Source organism: Halyomorpha halys, unplaced genomic scaffold (genome assembly GCF_000696795.3).
Source record: "Halyomorpha halys isolate HHAL.00 unplaced genomic scaffold, Hhal_1.1 Scaffold170.1, whole genome shotgun sequence".
In the NCBI taxonomy this organism is placed as follows: Eukaryota; Metazoa; Arthropoda; class Insecta; order Hemiptera; family Pentatomidae; genus Halyomorpha; species Halyomorpha halys.
Window position 1 is genome coordinate 1,688,479 of NW_027107231.1, and position 24,336 is coordinate 1,712,814.

At 29.9% G+C, this 24,336-nt stretch overlaps 1 protein-coding gene and 1 long non-coding RNA gene across 11 annotated transcripts in view; one reads left to right on the plus strand and one right to left on the minus strand.

The window, feature by feature from the left end:
* Positions 1-24,336, minus strand: part of LOC106678964 (intermembrane lipid transfer protein VPS13A) — a 92,820-nt gene that overhangs the window by 61,598 nt on the left and 6,886 nt on the right. For 8 of the 10 annotated variants that reach the window (XR_010842926.1, XM_067045528.1, XM_067045526.1 and 5 more), the window contains exon 2: positions 4,230-4,379. Coding sequence is in view for 8 of the 10 variants with exons in the window: in XM_067045528.1 (XP_066901629.1) it covers positions 4,230-4,370 (141 nt within the window). In the remaining 2 variants the exon portion in view is untranslated. Of the gene's footprint in view, positions 1-1,901; positions 2,003-4,229; positions 4,380-17,901; positions 17,949-24,336 lie in introns of those variants that run through there. The other 2 variants (XM_014417839.2, XM_014417843.2) reach the window with 2 other exon arrangements.
* LOC106678966 (uncharacterized) lies at positions 6,797-8,238 on the plus strand. The gene is made up of 3 exons (XR_001342868.2): positions 6,797-7,054; positions 7,147-7,325; positions 8,019-8,238. It is a non-coding gene; the product is annotated as an uncharacterized lncRNA (long non-coding RNA).

The following is a 24,336-nucleotide window of genomic DNA, read 5'->3' on the forward strand; positions in this document are numbered from 1 at the left end:
TATATAAAGATATTGAATAAGTATAAATTAGGATGTAGACATTATAGGTGAAGATAAAAGTAAATAGATACAATTTAAGACAATGACGAAAATGAGAAAATAAATATTTTTGGGTGTCCACAATAGTTCAGGAAAGGAGTGAGAATAGGGCAGTAGGGAAGTAGAATAGTCTAAAAAGTCAGTGTTGAGTGTGTTTGATGAGGTTTAATATGTGTCTATAAGTGAGGGAGATATTATCTTTGTCAGTTTTGTGGTTGACAGGTTTTATTTGAGGTTTATATAGATGATGTCGGTTATTATGCATTTTTGGTGGTTGGGGACGGTGGCGAGAATGGAGGTTCTGTCAAAGTCAAAAGTATGACCTAAAGTCAACGTATGCTCAGAGAGTTTTGAGGCTTGCTGGTTATGGGAATTTATGGAATATTTATGTTGAGATATGCCAGCTTTCAGGTATTATACCTCATCCATACCATATCTACACCACTTATCTGTTGTACCTTATACATCTAACTCTCTACCATATTTAAAACCAGTTTTAATGAGTAGTCTCCTACAATTTATGTGTCTACATCTATATTGAGAACTTATATCACATCTGGTTACATTTATTAACAACTTGCCTCCAGTCTATCATCATAAATATTTCCTCATATTGTTATTATTAATATTTCACTAATTTTAGTTTTTCTATATACTTTGTAAACTTAATAACTTTTTTTTCATTTTTAATATTCTGTTAATTCTGAAATGTTTGTATCTTTTTTCTCATATAGCCCTGACGAAGCCCTACAAAGTGTGGCGAAACGTTGGTTTACAATAAAAAGTTTTCTTTTACTATTTTGATACCTTTATTGACTGCCACCTGGACTATTTTCCTGCAATCTAAATAAATTATTGTAGGAAGATGATCTGGGTGATAGTTAAGAAAAGTACAAAAATAGTTATTTATTATAAATATTTTTGTAGCTTTCTTGACCATCTTCCTGAAATCTATTAGAGGCAGTCAACAATTAATATTCCAACATGAATAAATTATTTTAGTATCATAAAATAATTATGTTAGTACCATACATAAATTATGTATCATTCAAATTGATCAGTAACAGGAAGGGCTGATTTTGCTTTGCATATTTATCTTTACTATGAATCCTGAAACGTTTCAGGGTCTGTTTTCGGCGACTACCTTCAAATGAAAATTCTCTAAAATCATTCAGTCCTTTAATAAGACTCATAGGTCAAGTAGAGAACTTAGTATTATCGTAATGTAATTTTGATGATAATAATAGTTGCAAGAAAAGAAAAAAAATTCATAGACAATGATTTAAACCTCTCTACTTAAGGCACAAATAGGAGAGCTCCAAAGAGGATGACCGATCAACAGGTCCTAAAATTCAGAATTAATAAAATCAGATTCTGAATTATTCTCCAAGATTCTCCAATAAACTTTATCCCTACATATTTACAATTTATTATTATTATGTAATAATTAGTATATCAATTCAGGCTCTGTAAATAATGATTTGCCACAATTTCTTTTTGATTTGTTCCATGTTGGTAATGAATACTCCATATCAAATGAAACGAGAAACACTCTGAATGTGAATGCTGTTTTTTAATGGATATGGAACAGCTTGAATACAGTAATATATAATAGAGTTAAAATTTATTATATCTATTCTGTAAAACGTGCTACAAAAAGAATAAATAGTTTTTTATGTTTTATTATTAATTATGTTAAAAACATAAATATTAATTAAAAGGGAAATAAAATTTTGATAAATAAACTAGATTTTTTAATATGCTTAAATATTTCACAATTTTTCAAATATATTCATTTATTTTTTATGTGTAGACGATTGCAGGGAGTGCAGTAGTAATAAACACGAATAAGTGAAACTTACTTATTCAATCTGTACCGACGTTTCAGTATAAATTTCAGCCCTTCATCAGGCCTGGTTCTGCATATGGATTGTCCGATCCATCTACGAATCACAGAAAACCTACACACCATCTTGATATAAGGTTACCAGTCAGAGATAGCCAATCTAAATATTTTCCAATACAACCGCTTGGTTGAGCCACGTTGTAGTAAGTCTATATCAAGCAGTGCTCAGGAGTGACCGTCGTTAAAACTACTGGACAAAAAACTACCTGTAACTATCAAAAACCTATCTTTTGTGTATTAATTGCCTTTTTCATGTTACTACCAGTAATTTAATCTCAATTTGGCGGCCAATTAAGTTTTTGTTCCTTTAAATTTTGATATGGCCATCTCACCCAAACAAAAAGGAGAGATGGCCATATGAAGCCGGTTTAAGACGGCCAATATTAGTTTATGCACTTACAACTTTGAACTAGAGAAATGTCAAAAATGAACCAGAACCATCCACTGAGGATTAAGAACGTTCATTGAAAAAAAAAAACAGTGACAATGACAATTGGATACCTCAAATCTTAAATGATAAATCTGCTTTACAAAAATTCATGGAAGCTAGTAAGCGTAGCAATTAAGTTGGTAACTCTTGACATCCAACGAGCGCATTACAATAAGAACAAGAAAAAATATAAAAGAAAATAAGCGAATAGTTAAATAAGAAAAATTAAACGCAACAAAGATCAAAGAGAAAAATAGTGATAAACTGATCAAAGTAAGAAAATGAGAAGCTATTAGACAGGATTGCTTAAATAGTTCAGATGAAGAAGAACAAATATTATGTGATGCCTCGTTGGATGAAAACATGGAAAGAGAAACAGATAATTGCACAGGATGCGGTAAAAATTATTATGAAGCTAACTTGATTGAAGATTGGCTTCAACGTTTGATTTTTAATATGTGAGTCAATGAACATTGTACCTAATTTGAGGCATGTCCTTGAAATGTGGTCATAAGATGTAATATAACCAAAAGCATCATGCATCAGTGACTGAAAAAGGTAACGTAGAAGGTAAAAGGACTGGTCAGCTGTCCTGTAACTAAAGGCCATCTCATCCTGTGTTTAACATGAAAGATTTTTTAAAGTCTGATTATAATAAATTATAAAAGATATAAACGTTTGATTATAAACAACAAGTTTCTTATTTTATCATAATTCTAAAAAACTATGGCCATTTCTAACTAATTTACTTTACCACAATAGTCATTTTGTATGATGAGTTGATTGGGGGTGCAGTCAATGAAGAACACAAAATAAGTAAAAACTTCTTTATTGGTGCCAACGATTTTATTTTTCCTTCCATGTTTATATTCTTATATTTTTAAAATATTTTTCGTCACCCTTTATATTTATCCTTTTTTATATTTCTTACTTTTACCCATCCAGTAATTCAACTTGTAAACGTATTTTTTAACTTTTTCGGTTAACTGCGTCATCAATTCCATCGTTTTTTAACTCAGAAATTGGCCACGCCTCTCTCACCACTAGGCTTTAAAATCTTCACCAAGTCGGTAACTTTTTTTAAACGTTTTATTTATTTTTTTCTCATTTTCTTTTTACACCTTTTGGATTACATAACTTTATATTTTATTTCTTTAATTTTACTTTTATTTTTAATTTCACTTTTAATTTTACTTACATTAGATGTATGATTTATTTCCCACTTTTTCATAACTTTATTTTTAAAAAATTCTATTGTATTCTTCCTATGTAATTTATTATTTGTTCTTTATTCTTTGTTCTTATTATTTTATTATAATTTTTCTCATACAGCTTTTATCTTATTATAATACTTAAGACTATACATGACTTTCAACACTATTTATGTATCTATAATGTTAGTTTTTTTTCCTAATCATCCTGTAATTTTCTTTTTAATTCTGGTTGTTATCTTGTTTTTTGTCCTTAGTTGTGATGAAGGCTGGAAATTCCGGCCGAAAGGTTGGCACTAATAAACAAGTTTTTACTTATTTGTGTTCTTCATTAACCGCACCCCCAATCATCGTCTCATTATATAAATCCACCATCCACTATCAAATATCTACTCATTATTGATAGTCATTTTGGTTCTGAAAATCCTCTTCACTTCGAGTGGGTCCACTCTGTCGTTCTATTGTTCCATGTTAAGCGATAGCCCGAGCCCAGCTTTAGTAGAATCCGCTGGCGGGTACCAAGTGCAGTATTTCATTTGTTGGAAATATTAATTTTTGATGGCACATGATTTTATTATGAAATGTCTGATGAATAATTCAACATTCAGCTTAGAAAGTTTAATAATCTATAGTTAACACTTACCAGAGCATCTGGCTTGATTTTAAGGTCCGAAAGTTGAACGTCTCCGCCGAAGATACCGACATTGAGGTTCTCTGTATCCAAATCCTGAATGTACTTCCCTAAGTAGCGGTGCAAAAGAGTAGCGACTACCCTTTCGAACATTTTTGTTATCTGTAAATAAAATATCGTTGAAGTTTTCAATATTCATGTGGATAAAACACTTAAATATACAAATATAGAAAAATATCAAATGTAAAATATAATCAAATTTTCAGAAAACATTCTTTTATCGTGTTTTAATGATTTGAAGTGATTTAATGACTGAGATTTTATTAGTTCATAATCAAAGCGATTTATTCTTTAATATTAAAAGTTATTTAATAGTTGTTTTTTTTTTACTATGTGATTAAAATATCAACCCACAGACTTAGTAAGTTTTTTAGTTAGAAATTTCAAATATTGCTAAAATTGTAAGAAGCGTTAAAGGAACTCAGATTTTCAATCTGAAACATCTTGGGAAGGATATACTTTAAAAGTCCAAAGTTTTCAGAAAACATTCTTTTATTGTATTTTATTAAATTGAAATAATTTCATGACTGAGAGATTTTATTAGTTTTTAGTCAAATGTTTAAATGTAGTTAGCTGAAATCATAAGAAGCGCTATGGAAAATATTTTTTTTATTGTGTTGCAATGTGATTAAAATTTCATCACTCAGACTAAGGTATATTTATGTAAAGTTGTAAGAGGCGTTAATAGCACTCGAATGCTCAATCGATACATCTCGGAAAATATACTTTAAAATCTAAAATTTTCAGAAACCACCCAAACCAACTCGTTTCTAACTTCTCCTTCACTACCTAATAATCCTCCTAGACGTCTGAAAAGAAGATGGCCTCGAGATCTTCTCCTTTAGAAGTGTTTTTGGAGTTCTATCAATGGGTAGATTCTCCACATGTTTGTATCATGTCATAATATAACTTACAGGAAATTTACTTGATGTGTATATATGTATACAGTTGTAAATAGCAATAAATAAATTATAAAAAAAAATTCAGAAAACATTATTTATACGTTTTATAACACATTATTTTATTGTGCTTTACTTATTTTTAAAGAGTTTTCGCTGGGTTTTACTACAAGAATTGTAATATTTGCAATTAATATCACTTCTTACGTTTTTAGCTAACTACATTTAAACATGTTAACTAAAAACTAATAAAGTCGCAGTCATGAAATTTTTTCCAATTATTTCAACACAACAAAAGAATGGTTTCCGAAAATTATGGATTTTTTAAGCATGTTCTTTATGAGATGTTTCAGACTGAAAATCTGAGTTCCATTAATGCTTCTTACAATTTTAGTAGCATTAAGAAAATTCTGATTAAGAAACTAGGTAAGTTTTTGTGAAGAAATTTCAATTACTCACTATAACACAGTACAAACCACTTCTGAGGTATTTAACATTGAATTTACCTTAATTTAGAAAAATCACAATTTTTGAAAAACAATGAAATAAAAGGACGTATTTCACAGGCCTGAAAGTTTTCAGAGAAATAGTGTGCTACCAACACTATATCTAGAAAAAAATTGAATGTGAGTCATAGCGGTATCTATAAGTTGTAAACAGATTTTTAATTTGAAAAAGTCAACATTTACCTATATTTTTGTTTATTTACAATTAAGTTTAGGCCTACATATGAGATAGAAAATAGTATGCTCTTTAACATATATTTTTTAATAAAAAATAAAATATCTTTATCTGGATTATCTCTCTAGGAAGTCTTTTATTTCAAATGATGGAAGTGATTAACCTCAAAAAATTTTAAAAGAAAATATCTTTAAAAACTAAGGAGCTACAGGGTTTAATATTTACCTTTGTAAATCTAAGTAAAGCTAAGTACGCTAACACACCAATTCATGAATGAATATGCACTCACGAAAAAACAAAATATATAAAAAATTAATTAATTTCTGTTTTTAATTATCTGAACATAATGCAAACATTCGTAAAAAGACTAAATCAGTTTTGGTTAATTTAAAATAGATTGAAAAGTCCCCATTTTCACGTGAAAGACATCCGTCGTGCAAGTAATTTTTCAGCAATGAAAAAGTATGATAATGCTATTTTTATATATTAATTTCTCCTTTCTAACAATTCGGCTTGGTGCATGGATGATACGAAATTATGATTATTAAAATAATATGATACAATAACTGTCAACATAAATAAACAAGGTTGGTGTTATGAAGTTTTTAGTGGTAACAATTAACTGTCAAGGGGTTAAAATATGCCTGTTAGCTGTCGCACAAATGTACAAATAGTTTATAGAACTATTGACTATTTACTTAATAATCGATAGTACTATAAACTATGCCTATATGACATTAATGTTACGATAGTAAATGTCATAGTTAACAACTTTAGTAGTTTTTACGGCTGCTGTCTCTGCCGTAATCATAGTAATCATGGAAATTGGACTTTAGTAGAAATTTATTTTTTTATACTTCATTTGTTTTTTATGACCACTAAACACATGTATTAATTTTTTAAATACATAATATTTTTGTTTAATATGTTAAATGATTTCAATGCATTTCTAATAATAGCGATTTAAGGAATCACATCTTTCCATCAGTATTGAATTAAAATATGTATATCATACGTTTGTTATTTTTTCCGTGCCTAATTCTCTCACCTGCATGAGCCGCCAGTTAGATGTTTCTTTTGAATTGTGTTGGAACAAGCCTAAATCAGAGTTAACCGAACATATGATTTGTAATATAACAAGTTTTACTTTTTCCAGCGTTTCTGACTGATATTGAGTCTTTCGATTCAATCATTCAGGTATCAAAATGTCAATTAATGGATTTACTATTCTTTATTTTTTAGGTATTTCATCAATTTATAATTAAATGAAATTTATTTCTATGTTTTAGTTTGCGAGGATGTCTGACTGCCCCCCAAAGCTGGCCAAACCCAAGCAAATGAAGGGTCTTCTTAAAAGCCAAATTATGTTTAATGTTGGAACTGCTATCGCTCTAGGTGTTGTAACAGGGGTCCTATTTAAAATTTTTGTTTGTGAAGCTCGGAAAAAGAAATATGCAGACTATTACAAGTAATTTAATATTTATACTAAGTAGATTAGGCATGATTTAAACAAATGGCTGCCAATACCTCTAATCTGCAAATCATATAACTTTACAAAGGTGAATAAAAAACTATATTTTTTGGCATTGAACACAATATTTTCCACCGTTTTTTAAATTTAAACAATAGGACGCTTTTTGCAAGTTTTTATAGCATGATTATTATATTTTTTCCCTTTGACGGTAGGTTTCATAGAAACCTATTTTCATGTTTGGACCTTCGATTGCAATCGTTAGTTTGTTCACACATGTTTACTATTTGTTTTTTAACGAAAAAATAAGTATAGTGATGCCACAGAAGCTCTGAAACCCGATCATTGTTGGAGAAAGAGTATAACCTTGTTAAAGAGGTACCCTTGTACCTTAACTTATATACACATATATATAATTAAAAATTAAAATAAAATCTGTATCACTACAAGCCATGAAGGTTTAAAGGTGCAATTCTTTGTAAGGAAGTACTATTACTAGACCAACTGTTGTGTAATTATGTAATTAATTTTATTATATTACACCTCTGTGAAGCATAACATCAATAGCTTCCAACAAAGAAGGTTATGATTCCACTTATTTCTCTGTTTGAAACAGAAATAACCAAACAATTAAGGTTTTTTAAAAAAAAATTTCTTAACTTTTTGAAAAGTCTTAATTTAAAATTTCAGGGATTACGACCCAGAAGACGATTTGCTGCATATGTTGAAAATTGGGGCTGACTTCCAAAGTTTCCCAGGTTTCCAATAAACATACAGATGTCTGCATTAGTAAAGCATTTTACCAGTCCAATAATAGAATGATTAGTTTAGTGAAAAGTTTACAATTGAAGAACAGTATTGTAGATTATTTATTTCATTTGTTTTTACGTTAATAAAATATGTCCCACAACTTACTAGTTTATTGTACCTCTCATTAATATCATCCCATTGATAAAACGTTATGAGATATATAGATTAACCGTAAGTCAATTTGAAAGAGATGGTCAGGATTTTGGTCAAGAAGAAAGAAAGAATAGTTCTTAACTATTTATTTTCTGCCGACGTTTCGACCAATTTTATTGGTCTTCATCATGTAAACAATAAAAAGATATATAGAAGGTAGAATCAATGTTAGAATAAAAGAATGACATAAAAAATTTAAAGGTGGAGGTAAATAAGCAATCATAAAAATTAAATTAAATAATGAAGAGGATAAAGATAAACACAAATAGAATTAATTATTTACACAATGAAGTGAGTAGCAGAGTTGGGAAACTATAAAACTAATAGCTAAAATTTCCATGGATACGATATTGATTTATCAATGGTTCATCCATGAGCAAGGTTTCGTTTCAGCTAATTTTTATAAGATAATAGCTAATTTTTGTCCATCTCTGGTAAGTATATACAACATAATATTATCAATAATATGATTAATAGACCTTTTCAATAATAGGTATACATTATGATGTATTTGTTCACTTTATTGTTTTAATAAATAATTAATTTTTTATTTATCTTTGTTCTAGTTTTTATTTCATTTAAGTTAAATTTCCTCCTCCTTTAGATTTTTATCCCAACATTAATTCTACCTTCTGTGTACCTTTTTATTGTAGCTCTGATGAAGACCAACAACGTAGGTCGAAACGTCGGCGGAAAAAAAAATAGTTGAAAAATATTTTTTCTTCCTTCTTGAGCACAACCCTGACCATCTCCTTCAAATTAACTTACGCTCAATCATTAAGAGAAACCCGGGATGGCGTATGGCAACCGTGCACTACATACTACGTGGCACAGATTTCATAAGGCTTAATGAACTTGAATAGACAAGAATGGTCTGTCGTTTGAAGAATTACCTTTAAAAACAATATTACTTCTTATATTTCAGGGGATAAGTGGAGGAATTATGTTACAAATAGTAAATTTTAAGGAAACAAGGTTCAATTCTTTTTGTTACAATTTGATATGTTTTGAAGTGTACTCAGCACCTTTCTGAGATTTTGAGGTTAGAGAACCTCACACTAACTATATAGGCACCCCCTTCATCCACACTAAAGATCAAAAAAAAATGTTTCATAGCCCCTTCATCCATTTACCCTTTTATTTAGTATATATGAAAAATTATATCTATTAGCAATAGAAGCAATAGCCCTATCTTTTTAATTTTATCTATCAGAAGTTATGTATGATATTTTCATAAATTACATAACCTACACTGTGATACCAAAACCTCCCTGTTTTTGGATGGTAAAATGTTAAACTTGTAATATAACCTAAAACAATACTATTCTGTCAATAGACTGAATTTTAAAAAGAAGCATAAAAGCTAAGTTATGTAGGTAAAAACTAGTTAAAGCTATATAAGTTCAACACAATATTCCCTGTCGCCAAGGCAAGGTTCAAAGCTACTGATATCCCCGATTTCTCCGGTAAAAAAAAAGTTATGAACAAAATTAAATATTTTTGGTGAGTAGCCAAGGAAGTATACATTTTTTTAAATGGTTATTATACACTAACCGCTTTGCTTCTTTCTAAGGAATAAGAAAAAAATTATTACTGATTCCATTAAATGATTTTGTAGACAAAAAAATTGTTGTTATGAAAAAACATATTACATTAGTTTTTAGCGTCTTCTTAAACCCCTAAATACCATTTTTCAAATACTTTAATGTATACTTACTTCGGATAGGCCATACTCGACTCACCCACGGTCATCTCACGAAAAACGAAAATGCACCGATGTGTCGCTAATGCGAAAATGATCTCACCGTTAGGCATATTCTAACTGAACGTATTGCTCACGAACCACACCGGTTCTCTTCAGATTTACAGGAGATGTTGAGAGAAGATCCCACAACAACAACAAAACTTTATCACTTAAAAATCAATAATATATATGATCACATATAGTCGAACTCTAATTCCAGCATGTATAAGTGGATGCATAATTTAATATAACAATTTACTCACTACGTCAATTCTAATTGTAACTGTAAATATGTAATTGTAATTGTAAATATGTAATTGCAATTGTAAATATGTAATTGTAATTGTAAAATAATTTTAATATAACTAAAATAAATTTAATATAACAATTTACTCACTACGTCAATTCTAATTGTAATTGTAAATATGTAATTGTAATTGTAAATATGTAATTGCAATTGTAAATATGTAATTGTAATTGTAAATATGTAATTGTAATTGTAGTTGTAAATTTGTAACTTTCTTACTTTGTAATTGTAATTGTAAATTTATAACGTTCTCACTGTGTAATTGTAACTTTCTGAACATGTCAATTGTAATCTACCAACTTTGTAAACCCATTATAAATGGCCCAATTGGTCGAATTACTTAAACAAACAAATAAATACTTTAATGTTAATGCAAAGTTAGTGAAACCTACTGATGCGAACCTATCGCTTTAAGGGATACCTCTATTTGTAGAACAATGTTAAATGGTACTGTTCTATAAGAAAACAATGTTTTTGAAACGTCTTTTCAAGTAACCCTCTAGATAGCGGCTGCGGGAAATGATACCGAAAATGGTTTATAATAATTAATGTATTTGACAATATGTTTTTCTTATTCTGCACAAATAAAAAAAAATCATTCAGTAGGTAATAACCCTAAATCTTGGCTTAACATAAGCATAAAAAAATAATATAAAAATTGGCCTCTAGTAGGAATACATGTCCATTTTTGTCTGTAGTAGAATCATCGAAAAAAAATTGATTGAAACCATTGACTCCTTTTACCATATCCTTCCCTTGTCAGTGGTTTTTCATTTACACATGTTGCTAGTAATACTCGTAAATCTATTCTCTGTGTCGTTACTTGGGAGCTGGCTGCACTTTGCGATGTTGCAAGTCCAACCATTTAAACTTCCGACGAATGAAATTTTGAGTTCTTCACTTTATTATAATATATGAACTTGGAATAAACAAAAATATTGTTCAAGAGAAAATGAACTGAAATATAATTACAGTAATTGCAATTTAACGCACATATACGATAACAAATCAACCAATATTTTTGTGAATTTGAGTTTTATCCACAATTTTTTTCAAGAATTCCGATTTCTCCATATGTGTCCATGGCACTTTTCTCTATATTACTATTAAATGTTGTGCCTTGGATTCTATTTTAAGATGAAAAAAAATTTATAGCTTATAAAACATAATAAGAGAATTCTGTTCGGTTCCTTATCGCATATGCTTTCACTTTATGTTGCCAAATCATATCAATCATTTAAATATTTAATTTTAACTAGATACAACAATTTAATCAATTCATTTAATCTATATCTATATCCTCCATCAAATCTAGCAATAGCAGGGTTTGCTTGGAGGTTAATAATAAAAATTATTATTAATAATAATAAATGATGTAAAAAATGTTTTTCTATACAATAATTTGATATTAATAATAACTATTGAACTCATTGACAATTAAATAATTTGACTGAATATATCTCATATATTTTTATCTTGAATAATATAAAAAATAAATATTATTCTACTTATAATATGAATATATATTATATACATTTTCATTTCAGAAAACGATAAAAATATATTCAAAATATAACTGGTGGCCTCCTTTTTGGAATTAGTACCTCACTGTTTTTGGTCAGTCACTGGCCAACAAGACCTTTATTTTCTATCCTTCGATTAGTGGATGTTACACGGTGTGACCGGAAGTAACGAATCTACCATCATCCGCTAACTTCCGCAATTTATGCTCGTGAAGATCGCTGGTCGACTTAGATGCAGTTACTAAACCTATCCTTGCTTATTAAGTACGCACTTACTTTGCAGCAAATTATTTAATAATATTTGAAAATCTCTTCGTTTTCGAGAAGGTAAAGGAGGTTGTGGATGTTGTGTGATACACGCAACGCACCAGAATTTTTTTCCGAAGACATACAATGTAGGAAAAGGAAAGTTGTCTGTTCATCATTCAAGGGAAAAGTCCATGACATGCACTTGAGGAGTGGTTCCCACCCTTGCATCTGACTATAGCGTTGTCAAAGATCAGAAAAAAAAATTAACAAGTAAATTACATGAACATATTTTCACTCCTATAGTTAGATTAAAAAAAGGAAATTGCACAAGTCGCAAATTTGTATAAAGTTAATGACAAACTACATTGTGATTTGTCAGGAAAACGTTTATTGAAATTAAAAAGAAAATCTGCATCTTCGAAAACATCCCAAAAGCATATCAATCGTCTATTTATCTATCTATATAGTTCCTTATCAAGTCATCCCCAAAATAAGATATTTCAGTGGATGTTTTGAAGTATTTTCGATATAAATTGTACAAATAGGCGAAACATTAAGAATTTTACTCACTTTTGAAAAACTGCCACGCATATAACCTAAACATAGGTGTTAATGGGAGGCATAGATGGATTAAAATATTATGTTAACAAAATACAAGCCTAAGGAACATCGAATTCAATTATTTTTTAAACAACTATTTTAGACTGGACTAACATTTTTTTGTGACTATTGAGAACTAACATAATTTAGTTTTTAGATCAATTAAATAATATGATATGTAAAAAGGATTATTTATAATATTCTTTCAAGCAAAAATCCTTATTTTTCCTAAAAAGTCACAAGATAGCTGTTTTAACTCTCGTCTTCAATTTATTATGAATAAATGTGAACCAGCTCTGAAAACGCACATTAACGCTTCAATATTGCAAAAGAAACGGTAAATAAACAATTGGAAGATTTGTAGTATTTTTTTCGGGGTGGGGGGACTTTATAAAAGAACAATTAGACATTCAATGATTGGTTAATTGATATGTTCTAACTTACAAATGAAATTACTTGAATCACAATTGGATTCGAGTATAGAATTATGTTTAAGAAGCTTTATTTTTCTAAAATTTAAGTTTAATTATGAAGTTATCCCAGATCACCAGCTTGGATTCCGAACATCCCACTCCACTATCCAGCAATGTCATAGTGCGGTGGACGTTGTGACGTCTTTTTTAGAGCGTGGAATGTACTGCGCGGGAGTCTTTTTCGATATAGAGCAGGCTTTTGATTGGGTCTGACACGCGGGACTGCTTTACAAACTCTGTAATTTCTTACCTCCTGCATATTTTCTCATGATCCGTTCCTTTCTTACTAATAGATTATTCCAAGTAAACCACAATGATTCCTATTCATCCCTCTATTTTCAATCCGCTGGTGTTCCTCAAGTAGTATCCTCGGTCCCATCCTCTACACCATCTATACAGCTGACATCCCCAAAACTCCTAACACTATCCTTGCCACGTATGCTGATGACACATGTGCGCTCACAGTTAATAATACCCCTTTGATTGCATCCCAAATTCTCCAGTCCCATATCACAACCCTCGAAGAATGGTGTCGAAATTGGAGGATAAAAATAAATCCCAACAAATCAAATTTACTCTTCGTCGTAAACATCCCGACTGCCCTACAGTATACTTTAATAATGTGGCTCCTACCCCTGTAGAACAGATTCGTTATCTTGGACTACAAAACCATCCGTAAAGACCTAAATGTTCCTTATGTAACCGATCTAGAACGAACCCGATATCATTCCTTCCATTATGAACTCCCTAACCACCCAAACCCACTAGTCTCTAACCTTGCTTCCTTCCATTCCCGGCAATCCTTCAGAAAAGAACATGGCCTTGTGACCTTATATTGTAAAATGTTTTTAGAGTTATACTACTGGGTAGTTTCTCTACATGCTGTATCATATCATTATGAACTTACTTCAAATTTGCTTGTTGTATTTTATATACAGTTGTAAATGTCAATAAATAAATAAATAAATAAAAATTATGAAGTTAGTACTATTGAATACTTTAAATTTTATTTTATTATCCAACGATGATCCAATCATAGTTCAAAGACTACGTCTATCCCTAATGCTATCGAACTTTTTCGAACCCTAATGTTGATCATTTCATCATGAGCTGTACTTCCTTCGAGGCACTAAGCACCAATTTCTGAGGTAATCAATGCTTTCAAGACATCCCGGAGATTTTTCACCCTCTGATAATGACCAAAAAAATACTATTTGTTATAGTTGTAAATATTATTTCAATCGAATAAAATTTTAGTCGGATACAAAAATTCAAAGTTATTCGAATAATATTGTATTCGAATAACTTTTAATTTTTTTTAATTCACTTATTTTTTACAATTTTCTATTTCTAATATATGCGGGTCCCATAATACATTTTCAGACTAGTAAAAAACGGAAATACTATAGATTTTAAAATCGTGTATTGATTTATATTAACTTTTTTGATATCTAATACATAGACGTCCTTTTTTTTATATGTTTGGTAAGAGGCAGAATATGAAAATGCTATCGATTGTAAGATCGCATATCAATTTATTTTAACTTTTCTGATTTCTCATATATTAGGGTCCTCTTATATGTTTCAGAATATGCAAAATATGAAAATGCTGTCGATTTATTTTAACTTTTCTGATTTCTAACATATTAGGGTCCCTTTATATGTTTTAGGAGCTATAGAAAAATGAATTGCTATCAATTTTACAATCACACGCTTGCGCATCGATTTATTATAGTTTTTCTGATTTCAAAAATATTAGGATCCCTTTGTATGTTTTATTTAATGCAGAATATGAAAATAATATCGATTTATTTTAACTTTGAATGATTATCAGGTCAAAAACGAATTTTCTGAATTTATTTCTTCACAAAACCCGGAATTTTTCAATTCTGAGATTGAAATGTTCATAACACGTTGAGGAAAATATATAGAAAATGAGGGTAAATATTATGATTTCATTAAGTTTTTTTACTTAATAACTTTATTGAGGCGACAACAGCCGGGTATCAAAGGAACAAGACCAGTATGACTATTCTGAAATAATCAGACTGTTATAAAGAGAAGCTTTTTTTTTTTTTTTTTTTTTTTAAACCATTCCCTGCCATGTAAACATTTAAACGACAAAAAAAAATGTCTCGAAACGAAAAAAAAACAAACTGTTCTCCAGTCAGCGATGCACTGCCAGATCTGTTTTCTAGACAATCCTCTCGATTTCCGTTATAAAATTTACATCGCTTGTGAATAAAAAAGAACCTAAAGATCCACCATTACAACCTCGAATTTCAGCTTAGGCAATATAGAAGAAAAAAGGGAAAGTATCTTTGGTATCTCACGCAGCTTTTTGAGTTACTGAACACGAATTTGGTTTTGCTGTACTTCTCCATGACCAACCACTTAGATATAAGAGACAGTGTAATAAAGGCCGAATTCCTAAAAAGTGGCATTCCAGGTGTCTAGGTTAAACTCGATAGGTAGAAGGAAGTTTTTTGCCTTTTTGCACAAAAAAAAAACGAAAAGTCACCTTTCTTAAGCATGCCCTACCGAGGTTGCAGGTTGGTTGAAAATGAAATATAAAATAAGTATTTCATAGGGAATTATACCTACTCTAATTTTATATAACATCTTTGAAAACGCTTACTTTTCGAGTTCGAATCAAATCAAAATATCAAAAAAATTACATTCTGTTTGTTTTTTATTTTCGTTTTAAATCCGCCTATAAGCCAGATGGGATGCCTGAAATCCGGAACCAGTTTACCAAATAAATGTAGAATCGTTGAGAAAAGAACTTCTATATTTATTCTTTCCTGAAAACGCGCTAATACAGAAAACTAGGACAATGTACTAATGACTAAAATGTAGAAAATTTTGTTTTCTTTGATTTTATAAGAAAATGTTTTCTCTAAAAAGCAGGTATTATAATATATAAATAAGAAAAATAAAGAAAAGAAGTGCCAACAAGGTTCTTACTATATCTGGTGAAAGACCTCAGATTCATTTTCAGCGAACAAAAATAAGTGGGAAGGAACCAACAATTACAACTATAAAAAAACCTTTCTCTATCAGGACTTTTTTGCCTTAATTCGACTAATTAATGTAAATCTTAATAATACCAAATCCAATACGAAATAGAAATAGTATAAATAATATTTCGTGTATATAATTCATTAAGAGTATAAATTGTTGTTGTTGGCCCTGGGCCATATTTCAAAATGAAAGCTAATAGTATTAGTTAAAATTACATTAAAGTATAGAAATAACGTGGTAATTTCACTAATACGTATATTTTTTCACTATTTGTGATATTACAGGAGTTAAAAAGTACTAAAGTACAAGTTACTACTTGTAAAAGTCAGTGTAATTCTATTAAGTTAAATCGAAAAGACTTATAGTATTAGTTTGTACTTTATTATGAACCAGGTATTTGGTATATTTTGACGATTGTTATTGTTCGATTATTGGAGGTAGTATTACTCTGAAACGTTTAATTAAATAAACTGATTCTTAACACTCAACTTAGTCGCAGCATTTTTAGTGTATCATATTACAACAGTGTTTTGAACTCTAATGCGGAGGAACTGTTTATAATCGATTTAAACTTACTGAATATTATATACTTGATGATTTTCGAAGGTTCATTTCGGCGTTGACAATACTTGACGTCGACGATTTATAGTTAACCTTTCCTCTTTAATTTAAACTGGATAGGTGAGCTGGCTGTCTAATGAAGGATTGGAATGAGAGGGTGTTCGGTTAGCTCTGAATAGGGATATGGTGGTAGAGGCGGGAAAATACAATGATACAATCACACCTCTCGGAATGAAAGCTCATTGTCTGCTAGCTTAACAATAGCGAGTGTATCAGCTTCTCGTCCGTCTCATGTTGCATCAACATTGAAAAAATGTTTTTCCATTTTTCTTTCCAGTAAGGGGATTCAATATTGGAGACCAAGAGACCCTTTTTTGTCAGAATAAAAATCTAGTTTCGTATTTATTTAAGGATTCAAATTTTTAAAAATATTATTTTGACTTTGTTTAACGCTAATATAAAAATATATATTATTGTTAATGGGTTTATTAATAAACCCGAAATGTGCAAAAGTCGTACAGTAAAAACAGATTTCTCTAAATAAAGGCCTTCAACTGATAAATTCTAATTAAAGGTCTTGTTATTGCTCAATGAGGCAAGTAATTAAATTTAGTTCAAAGGTCTCTTGTCTCGATTGCCCTTCAAACTTCTAAGACTTAATGTTTTAGGAGATGGTGTAACGCAATTGGGTAACTTACCAAAGTAGTCACTCAGAAATTTGTAAACTCTAACCTAAATCGAGTTCCAGCGATATTTGAACTAATGATTGCCCTTTAAATCCGAGCGTTATTAAAAAGAAATTAATATTTACATTTTATAAACAAAACAATATAGAAAGGATGGTATTCATCTGTAAGTAGAGATAATTAAAGCTCCTAACCAGAATCTAAATTTTATCCTAATCACACCTTTATGTACCTTTTTTATTATTTTTTTTCTTAGTTTTATTTAAAGTTAAGGAGGAAATTAAAAAATTGACACTTATTTTAAGAATTCATATCACTCAATTCATTCCTCATTTTAGGTAGGAATAGCAGTGTCGAGGTGGTTGTGGTAGATCTGACTCCAACTGATAATATTAGGTAATCTAAAAAGCCATTAGAATGTGAATAGATAGGATGAGACTTACGTGTGCCAATTTTCAAAGGATGGTAATCTCGTCCTACCCCTGTAGGTACTATTCCTGTAGGTACAAAGAACGAATTGTTTATTTCTTGATTAGTTTACTCTGTGGACATGGACACAGATCTGGAAATTGAAAGTTTACTAGATCGCAATATGTATGTATATATATAGTTTCATATATATATATGGAGAAGTAAAAAGGAATCAAACAAAGGAAAAAGTAGGTAAGTAAGAAGAGTAGGTTCAGTGGGTTGGATACTTCGGTCGCTATATTTTAAAGTAAAACAGAGAAAGAAGAAATTTGAGGCCTTGTCAGGTTTTATTAAGTGAAACATTCAGATCGTTAGAGCATAGCATGGTAGATTATGTTGGATTGGCCATTTGGCCAATTACTTACAATTAATTTGAATAAGATATGATCTTTCGAAGCGGTATAGTAAGTGGCATTATATTACTGTTATTTGAAAGGCATATTGTCCAGATTACATGCCAAGTTTCGGCGATGTTTCAAGGGATTTTGGCGCCAAGCCAACTCAGTTATTTGGCTCTGGCAACAAGATTATCTTCGTTCAAAATCTTGTTAAAACTACGAATTTTATCAAACATTATACGAGTAAATAATTTTATTAAAAATATCAGCTAATATGTTTACATAACAATGTTTTTTAAGCACGACGCTAGAAACATTTTTTTTGTGTGATAACCTTCAATGCACTCAGATGAAGCAGACATTTGGAATCTAAAGTCGTTTTATAACATTGGATATCAGCTAGGCTGCATATCAAGTGCCCAGTAAGGATATCAACAAGTGGTTCAGTATATAACGTTTTACCTTCTCGCCAGATTAGTTATTTCAAAGTTATACATATTAGGTCAAGCTATGACATGAGACCTGGATTGATTATTTAGTTTTGGTTGTAATAACATATTTATTTTATCTAATACCAGCAGACCCAGCAATGCTTTCCATTACTAGATTTGAGGATAAATAGAGATTGAATAAATACAATTGGAATTTTGATATCAATTGTTGTATTTATTTTAAATCAATAGTAATTTAATATTTTAAAAATGGTATTTAGGGGTTTCCGATGACGATAGAATCGAACATGATTTGCTTTAAAAAAAAAAAAAATTGTTGAGCTACTTTACTCGCAGTCTTGCTAGATTTTTAGACTTTTTTGAGAATATAAAACCATTTAGTGGATTCAGTAATTTATTTTTTATTAAATAAAATTAAAGGGGAAAAAAATTGTTTATTATATCTTATTATTGTATCTCTTTTTTTCTGATTATACCATGTATGTTTAATTTATATATGTCCGATTACGGATTGATAAGTATGCTGTGTGAGATAGCAACCTGATGTATTTAGGCATCATAGATAAATAAAGTATTTCTCTCTCTCTTCAGAACGAGGAAAAGTGTTTGGTTTATAATGACCGTGCAAAAATTTGTACTTTCTGAGCTACGTTCTAAAAATGTTTAATTTTTTTTATTAGTTTGGGCAACTATTTAAAGAAAGTTGCGCAAAACCGGCTGGCCTTTTGACAACGTTAAACACTCCTTAAGGGCACCAGACACTTTGGGCTTTCAGAGATGTTTGTTCATTCTAGAGTTTCCTCAAGGGCGAGGTAACTAAGGCAAACAAACTGTCGCCATCTTCTTTGGTGAAGGGAGACAACATTTAATGACCGCGTCGTCTGTTTTATGGCTAACGTTAAATTTAGCTTCATAACTTTAACGTTTTGTCTATAATTACGCTAAAAGTATTATCCATAAATTAATTTATGAAGAATTAATTTATTTTCTTTTTATTAATTAAATTAGCTTATAGTTTCCTTGGTTAAGAACAAGGAATAGCAATAGATAATCACTTTTATTCCCTAGTCGCTAATAGCGCATGTAGTATTATTATGTTAATATTGTAATATTATTATTATTGTTATTATTATAAAATTAGTAATATATTATTATTCATAGTATTAGTATCCGTTAATAGTAATCCGACACCATTATTCCTTAGCTTCAACTAATAGTAATAGTCTTTATGACAGATAGAGTCAACCTATTAATATTCTACAAATAAGGTTTTTTCCATAAATTATATCATAACGTTTGATAAACTCTTAACTTAATATTAATTTTCTAAATAATAATTTAAGCATGAAATAAAAAATTATATTGACCAGTAAAAAAGAAAAAGGTCAATAATAACTTCCCGACTCTTAATTAGTTTCTCATTTCTTTCAAGTCACAAAAAATAGCGGGGCGGGAATGTCGCAATGCGTAGAAGTAGCAGCTGTATAGCGATGGTCTCGATTCGGCTGCAGTAATTAGTAATTAAACTCACTTCAGTCCATTTATTAAAATGAGAAATATTCACCAAATAATCGATCTTAAATTATTTTTTTAGTATTAAATCATATTGCATATCAACAATCATAAATTAAAATTTACAATGGAAACAATACTGAATATGATTTCAAATAATTAGATTTTATGTTTACGATAACGTATTGAAATAACTTTATTTCTCTACATCATATCAATAAAACAAAAAAATAATAATAATAAATGAGCAATAACCAAAATTATTTTAGCTAAAATTTACTTTACACCTAAATTTTATTTGGAATCAAATATAAATTTTTGTTAATCCCTTTGATTATTCACTTACTTCCACGTGTGCGAAAGTAAAACCAGTTGTTAGCAAAAGCATTATTTTACTTGCACATTTCTGATAATTATTTGTTTTCTATTTTCACTGTTAAACTAGATAATTGCAGAATGTAACGTTTTAAACTTTTGAAAAGATATTTCACAACTGTGAGTTGGAATTAAAGTAATTTTACTAAACTTCAACTAAACCTTTATATGTTTTAGCTTCAAAATTTCTTTTTTTAGTTTTAATTTTTATTAAGTTTTTAGAATTTTATTAGTTTCTTCCCCCGACTCCTATATGAAGAGAACGAAACTCCAGGAAGTAGAAAAATGTTTACTTTCACTCTTGACCCAAGCAATTGGGCGGCATCTTTTGTCCGATTCAATCCAGGAGTAAATCATTAAGTCCATTTTTACTGAATAATTTTTGTGCAGGATCTTCTTCAGGTTTGTAGTCATCAGAAATATCGCCTTCATTTTCTGAGCTGCTCTTCCCAAGCACATCTTTGTGAATGGTGCTTAGCGTGGTTTCGGTTCTTACTCCAAACCATTGGTATTGTAAAATGGATTGATTTTTCCACATTCTCAGTTCCTTAATATAGTGAACCTTGTGAGATATCCAGGTTTAGTCTTGACGAAAAAGAAAACTTAATAAAAAGCCCATAAGCCATTTCACGAACTATAGGTGGAAAACCAAATAACAAGTTGGAAACTTTTACATTCATTTCTCCGCTTTTTATTTTACTGTCTCCCTAAAAAAAAAAATCCATTTTTTGTTGATATAATTCATGTAATTATTTTTCTTTGAAATTATAATTGACACAAAATCATTAGATTGTAATAAAACTCTGCCTGCTGGCTGCCTAGGATGGTAACAACACGCAGGCTCAGATGGAAAGTCGAACAAGATAATTGACCCCGGTATGAAAACATGGATTTAACATTGCTTCTTGGAATATTAGATTAAACCAATCAGGTTCAAGCAGGTGATTAGAGAATGGGCTTGATAAATATAAGTTGAAGTAGCAGTTCTACAGGAGATACATTGGAGTATACACAACAGAATTTGATAATTATCTGCTTATTAATAGTGGACACCATACAAATGTTTGTGGGATTGGACTAATGAAAATAAAATAAATTAAGAACACTATAATAAAGTATAAACTGATGAATGAAACTCTGCAAAGTGAGTGCGACTTAGAGGAAGGTTTTATGTGTGCAAAGGCCTCTACAGAAGATAGGGAAAAGGAGAAGGATATTTTCTACAACGCATTGAAAAGAGAATATGAATTAATCCAGAGGAACGATGTAAAAATTATCATAGACGACTTGAATGTTAAGATAAGTAAAAAAGAGACATTCAGAACTACTATAAGCAGAGAAAGGAAACATGACTACGCTAATGATAATGAACACCGCATAATTAACTTGTTTTTGTGGAAAATGGACTAGTCATTAGCAGTAATGAATTCCCACACAAAGAAATACATAAATAGACTTGGGTCTCGTCGGATGGCCATACGACTGAGAGAAAACGGCATTCTACTTAAAGCAAACATAAATAATAGATGAAAACAAAAAATGAAGAATGTAGTGACAGAAAGTGAAAAGGAACCAATTTTCAGAAATGAATGGTTTGACGAAGAGTGTAGGAGAGCTCTGGAGGGAAGAAATAGGGCGAGGTTAAACATACTAAAAAAGAAAGTCCATAGGAAGTATACGGGGATTCATAACAAAGAAGAGAGGAGCTACGATTCTACAAATATGTATACATTCATTGTATTTATCCATTGTTTATTACTGCCAATAATGGAACTGTTCATTGTTCAAAAAAAGAGGAAGATTTTTCTTTAATTCGTTATTAAAACCCCATTAAACTATTTAAATGAGAATAAGCCACAAATAATATTTAAAAACCATTTAATGTACATTCAAATGGCGAGTTTAATCAAAATCAACAGAATCATTTACGACAAAATCGAAAAAAATGTGAAAAACCAATAAAGTGGTACGTCTCTGGTATAGACCCACCTTAAATATGTAATTTCAGTTTCGTATGACATTTCGTTTGTGAGCTAGACTGATCATGTGATATCATGTCTATATGGCTGATCATGTCTATATGTATAGAAGTTATAAATAGAGCATAGGTATTATGACTCTTAATACCTAAACTCCCCATGTCAACATTCCAAATTGTATATATAGAGGATTACTCAGGAGAATAAACCAGTATCTCAGTTGATCTTATGTGCGTTATTTAGTGTCCCACTTTCCCTTTTTTTTGAAGCTTAGATTCTGACTCATCATAACTTAGACACACCCTCACACACACTCACAAACACACATACGCACCCGCGCGTGCACGAACGAATGCATAGACCAGAAGCTTTTTGGGCTCAATGGACTTAAAGTCATGTATTTCGGTCGAAAAATCGTATCCGAAATTTTGTAAGCTTTTAATACTTCCCCTTACTATATATTCCATATGTAGTTAGGTGAAATTAAAAATGATACTACTCGAAGACCTCACTCTAACGATATCTTCTGCAGCCTAGTTCTTATCGAAACAAAATTTCATAATTTCTTAGGGTTATTCCACATAAAATCATTATTATTTTAATTATTTAATTTTTCTTTTGTCTAAAAAACATTGGATAGATATTTTCTTAATTATACAATTAATAATCATACATTTTTGCAAGATGTGCTTTATATTAACCAATAAATACTTTACAAGGAAAGGCAAAATGTAAAATAAATCTCGTGTACTCTTTCTTGCTATTTCATTTATTATAGCACCTACTTAATATTGAGTTATTATTTTGTTTTATACTATTAACAGAATTACAAAAGAGCGTTCTTTAATTAGTTAATTTTAGGTAATCTTTCTTCCTATAGGACCTTCCTATGTGTTATGCAAGGTGACCTTCAGAAATCGAAGCGATCGATCTGGAAATGCTTTCTTTAGAAATATTTATGGTATTCAGGAAAATTTTTTCAAAGATATCAGGATTATTTATGTTTAAAAAAAAAATCTAATTTCTAGCCTTTCACCAAGAAATCTGCAATTAAGTTCAAATGTAAAAATATATCACTGAGTATCATAAAGTGCAACATGCCAGTTCACTGGAAATGGGTTCAAACTTAAAATAATTGGAGTTCTATATAGGGGTAGATCCCCCACATGTCTGTTTCATGCCATTGTATAACTAACATCAAATTTACTGCTTGTATATATTTTAGGACAATTGTAAAAATCAGTAAATAACCGAGTGCGAAATGTTAACTTAAGTCATTCATAACTGATAGATATTTTAGTAGTATATTTGTAATATTAATTGTTATCGGTTTTTTTTAAAAAAAAGTAAAGATTTTTATCCTTTATTTAAGAAACTAAAATTCAGATATATCTTGTTTTTACTTTTTACGGTCATTGATACACAAACATAAACCATTTATTTCAGATAAAAATAAAAACAATTATTCTTTAAAATGAAATGAATTAACATTTTTCATTCCATAATTTTCTTTCTATTATATTTTGGTACAATAATTTTGTGGAAGTAATATTCTTGTTACGCCAAAAATTTTTCCTCTTCTTAACTCTTGCTAAAAAACAAAACAAGTTTTTATCTTATATTTCCTTTTGTATTATTTCTCTGAGTACCTGTTAAGTTTGAGGCTTTTCCTGTTGTCATATTCGTTACATATATATATGTCTATATATGACTATATATAAGTTAAGTCGTTGTCACTATATATATATATA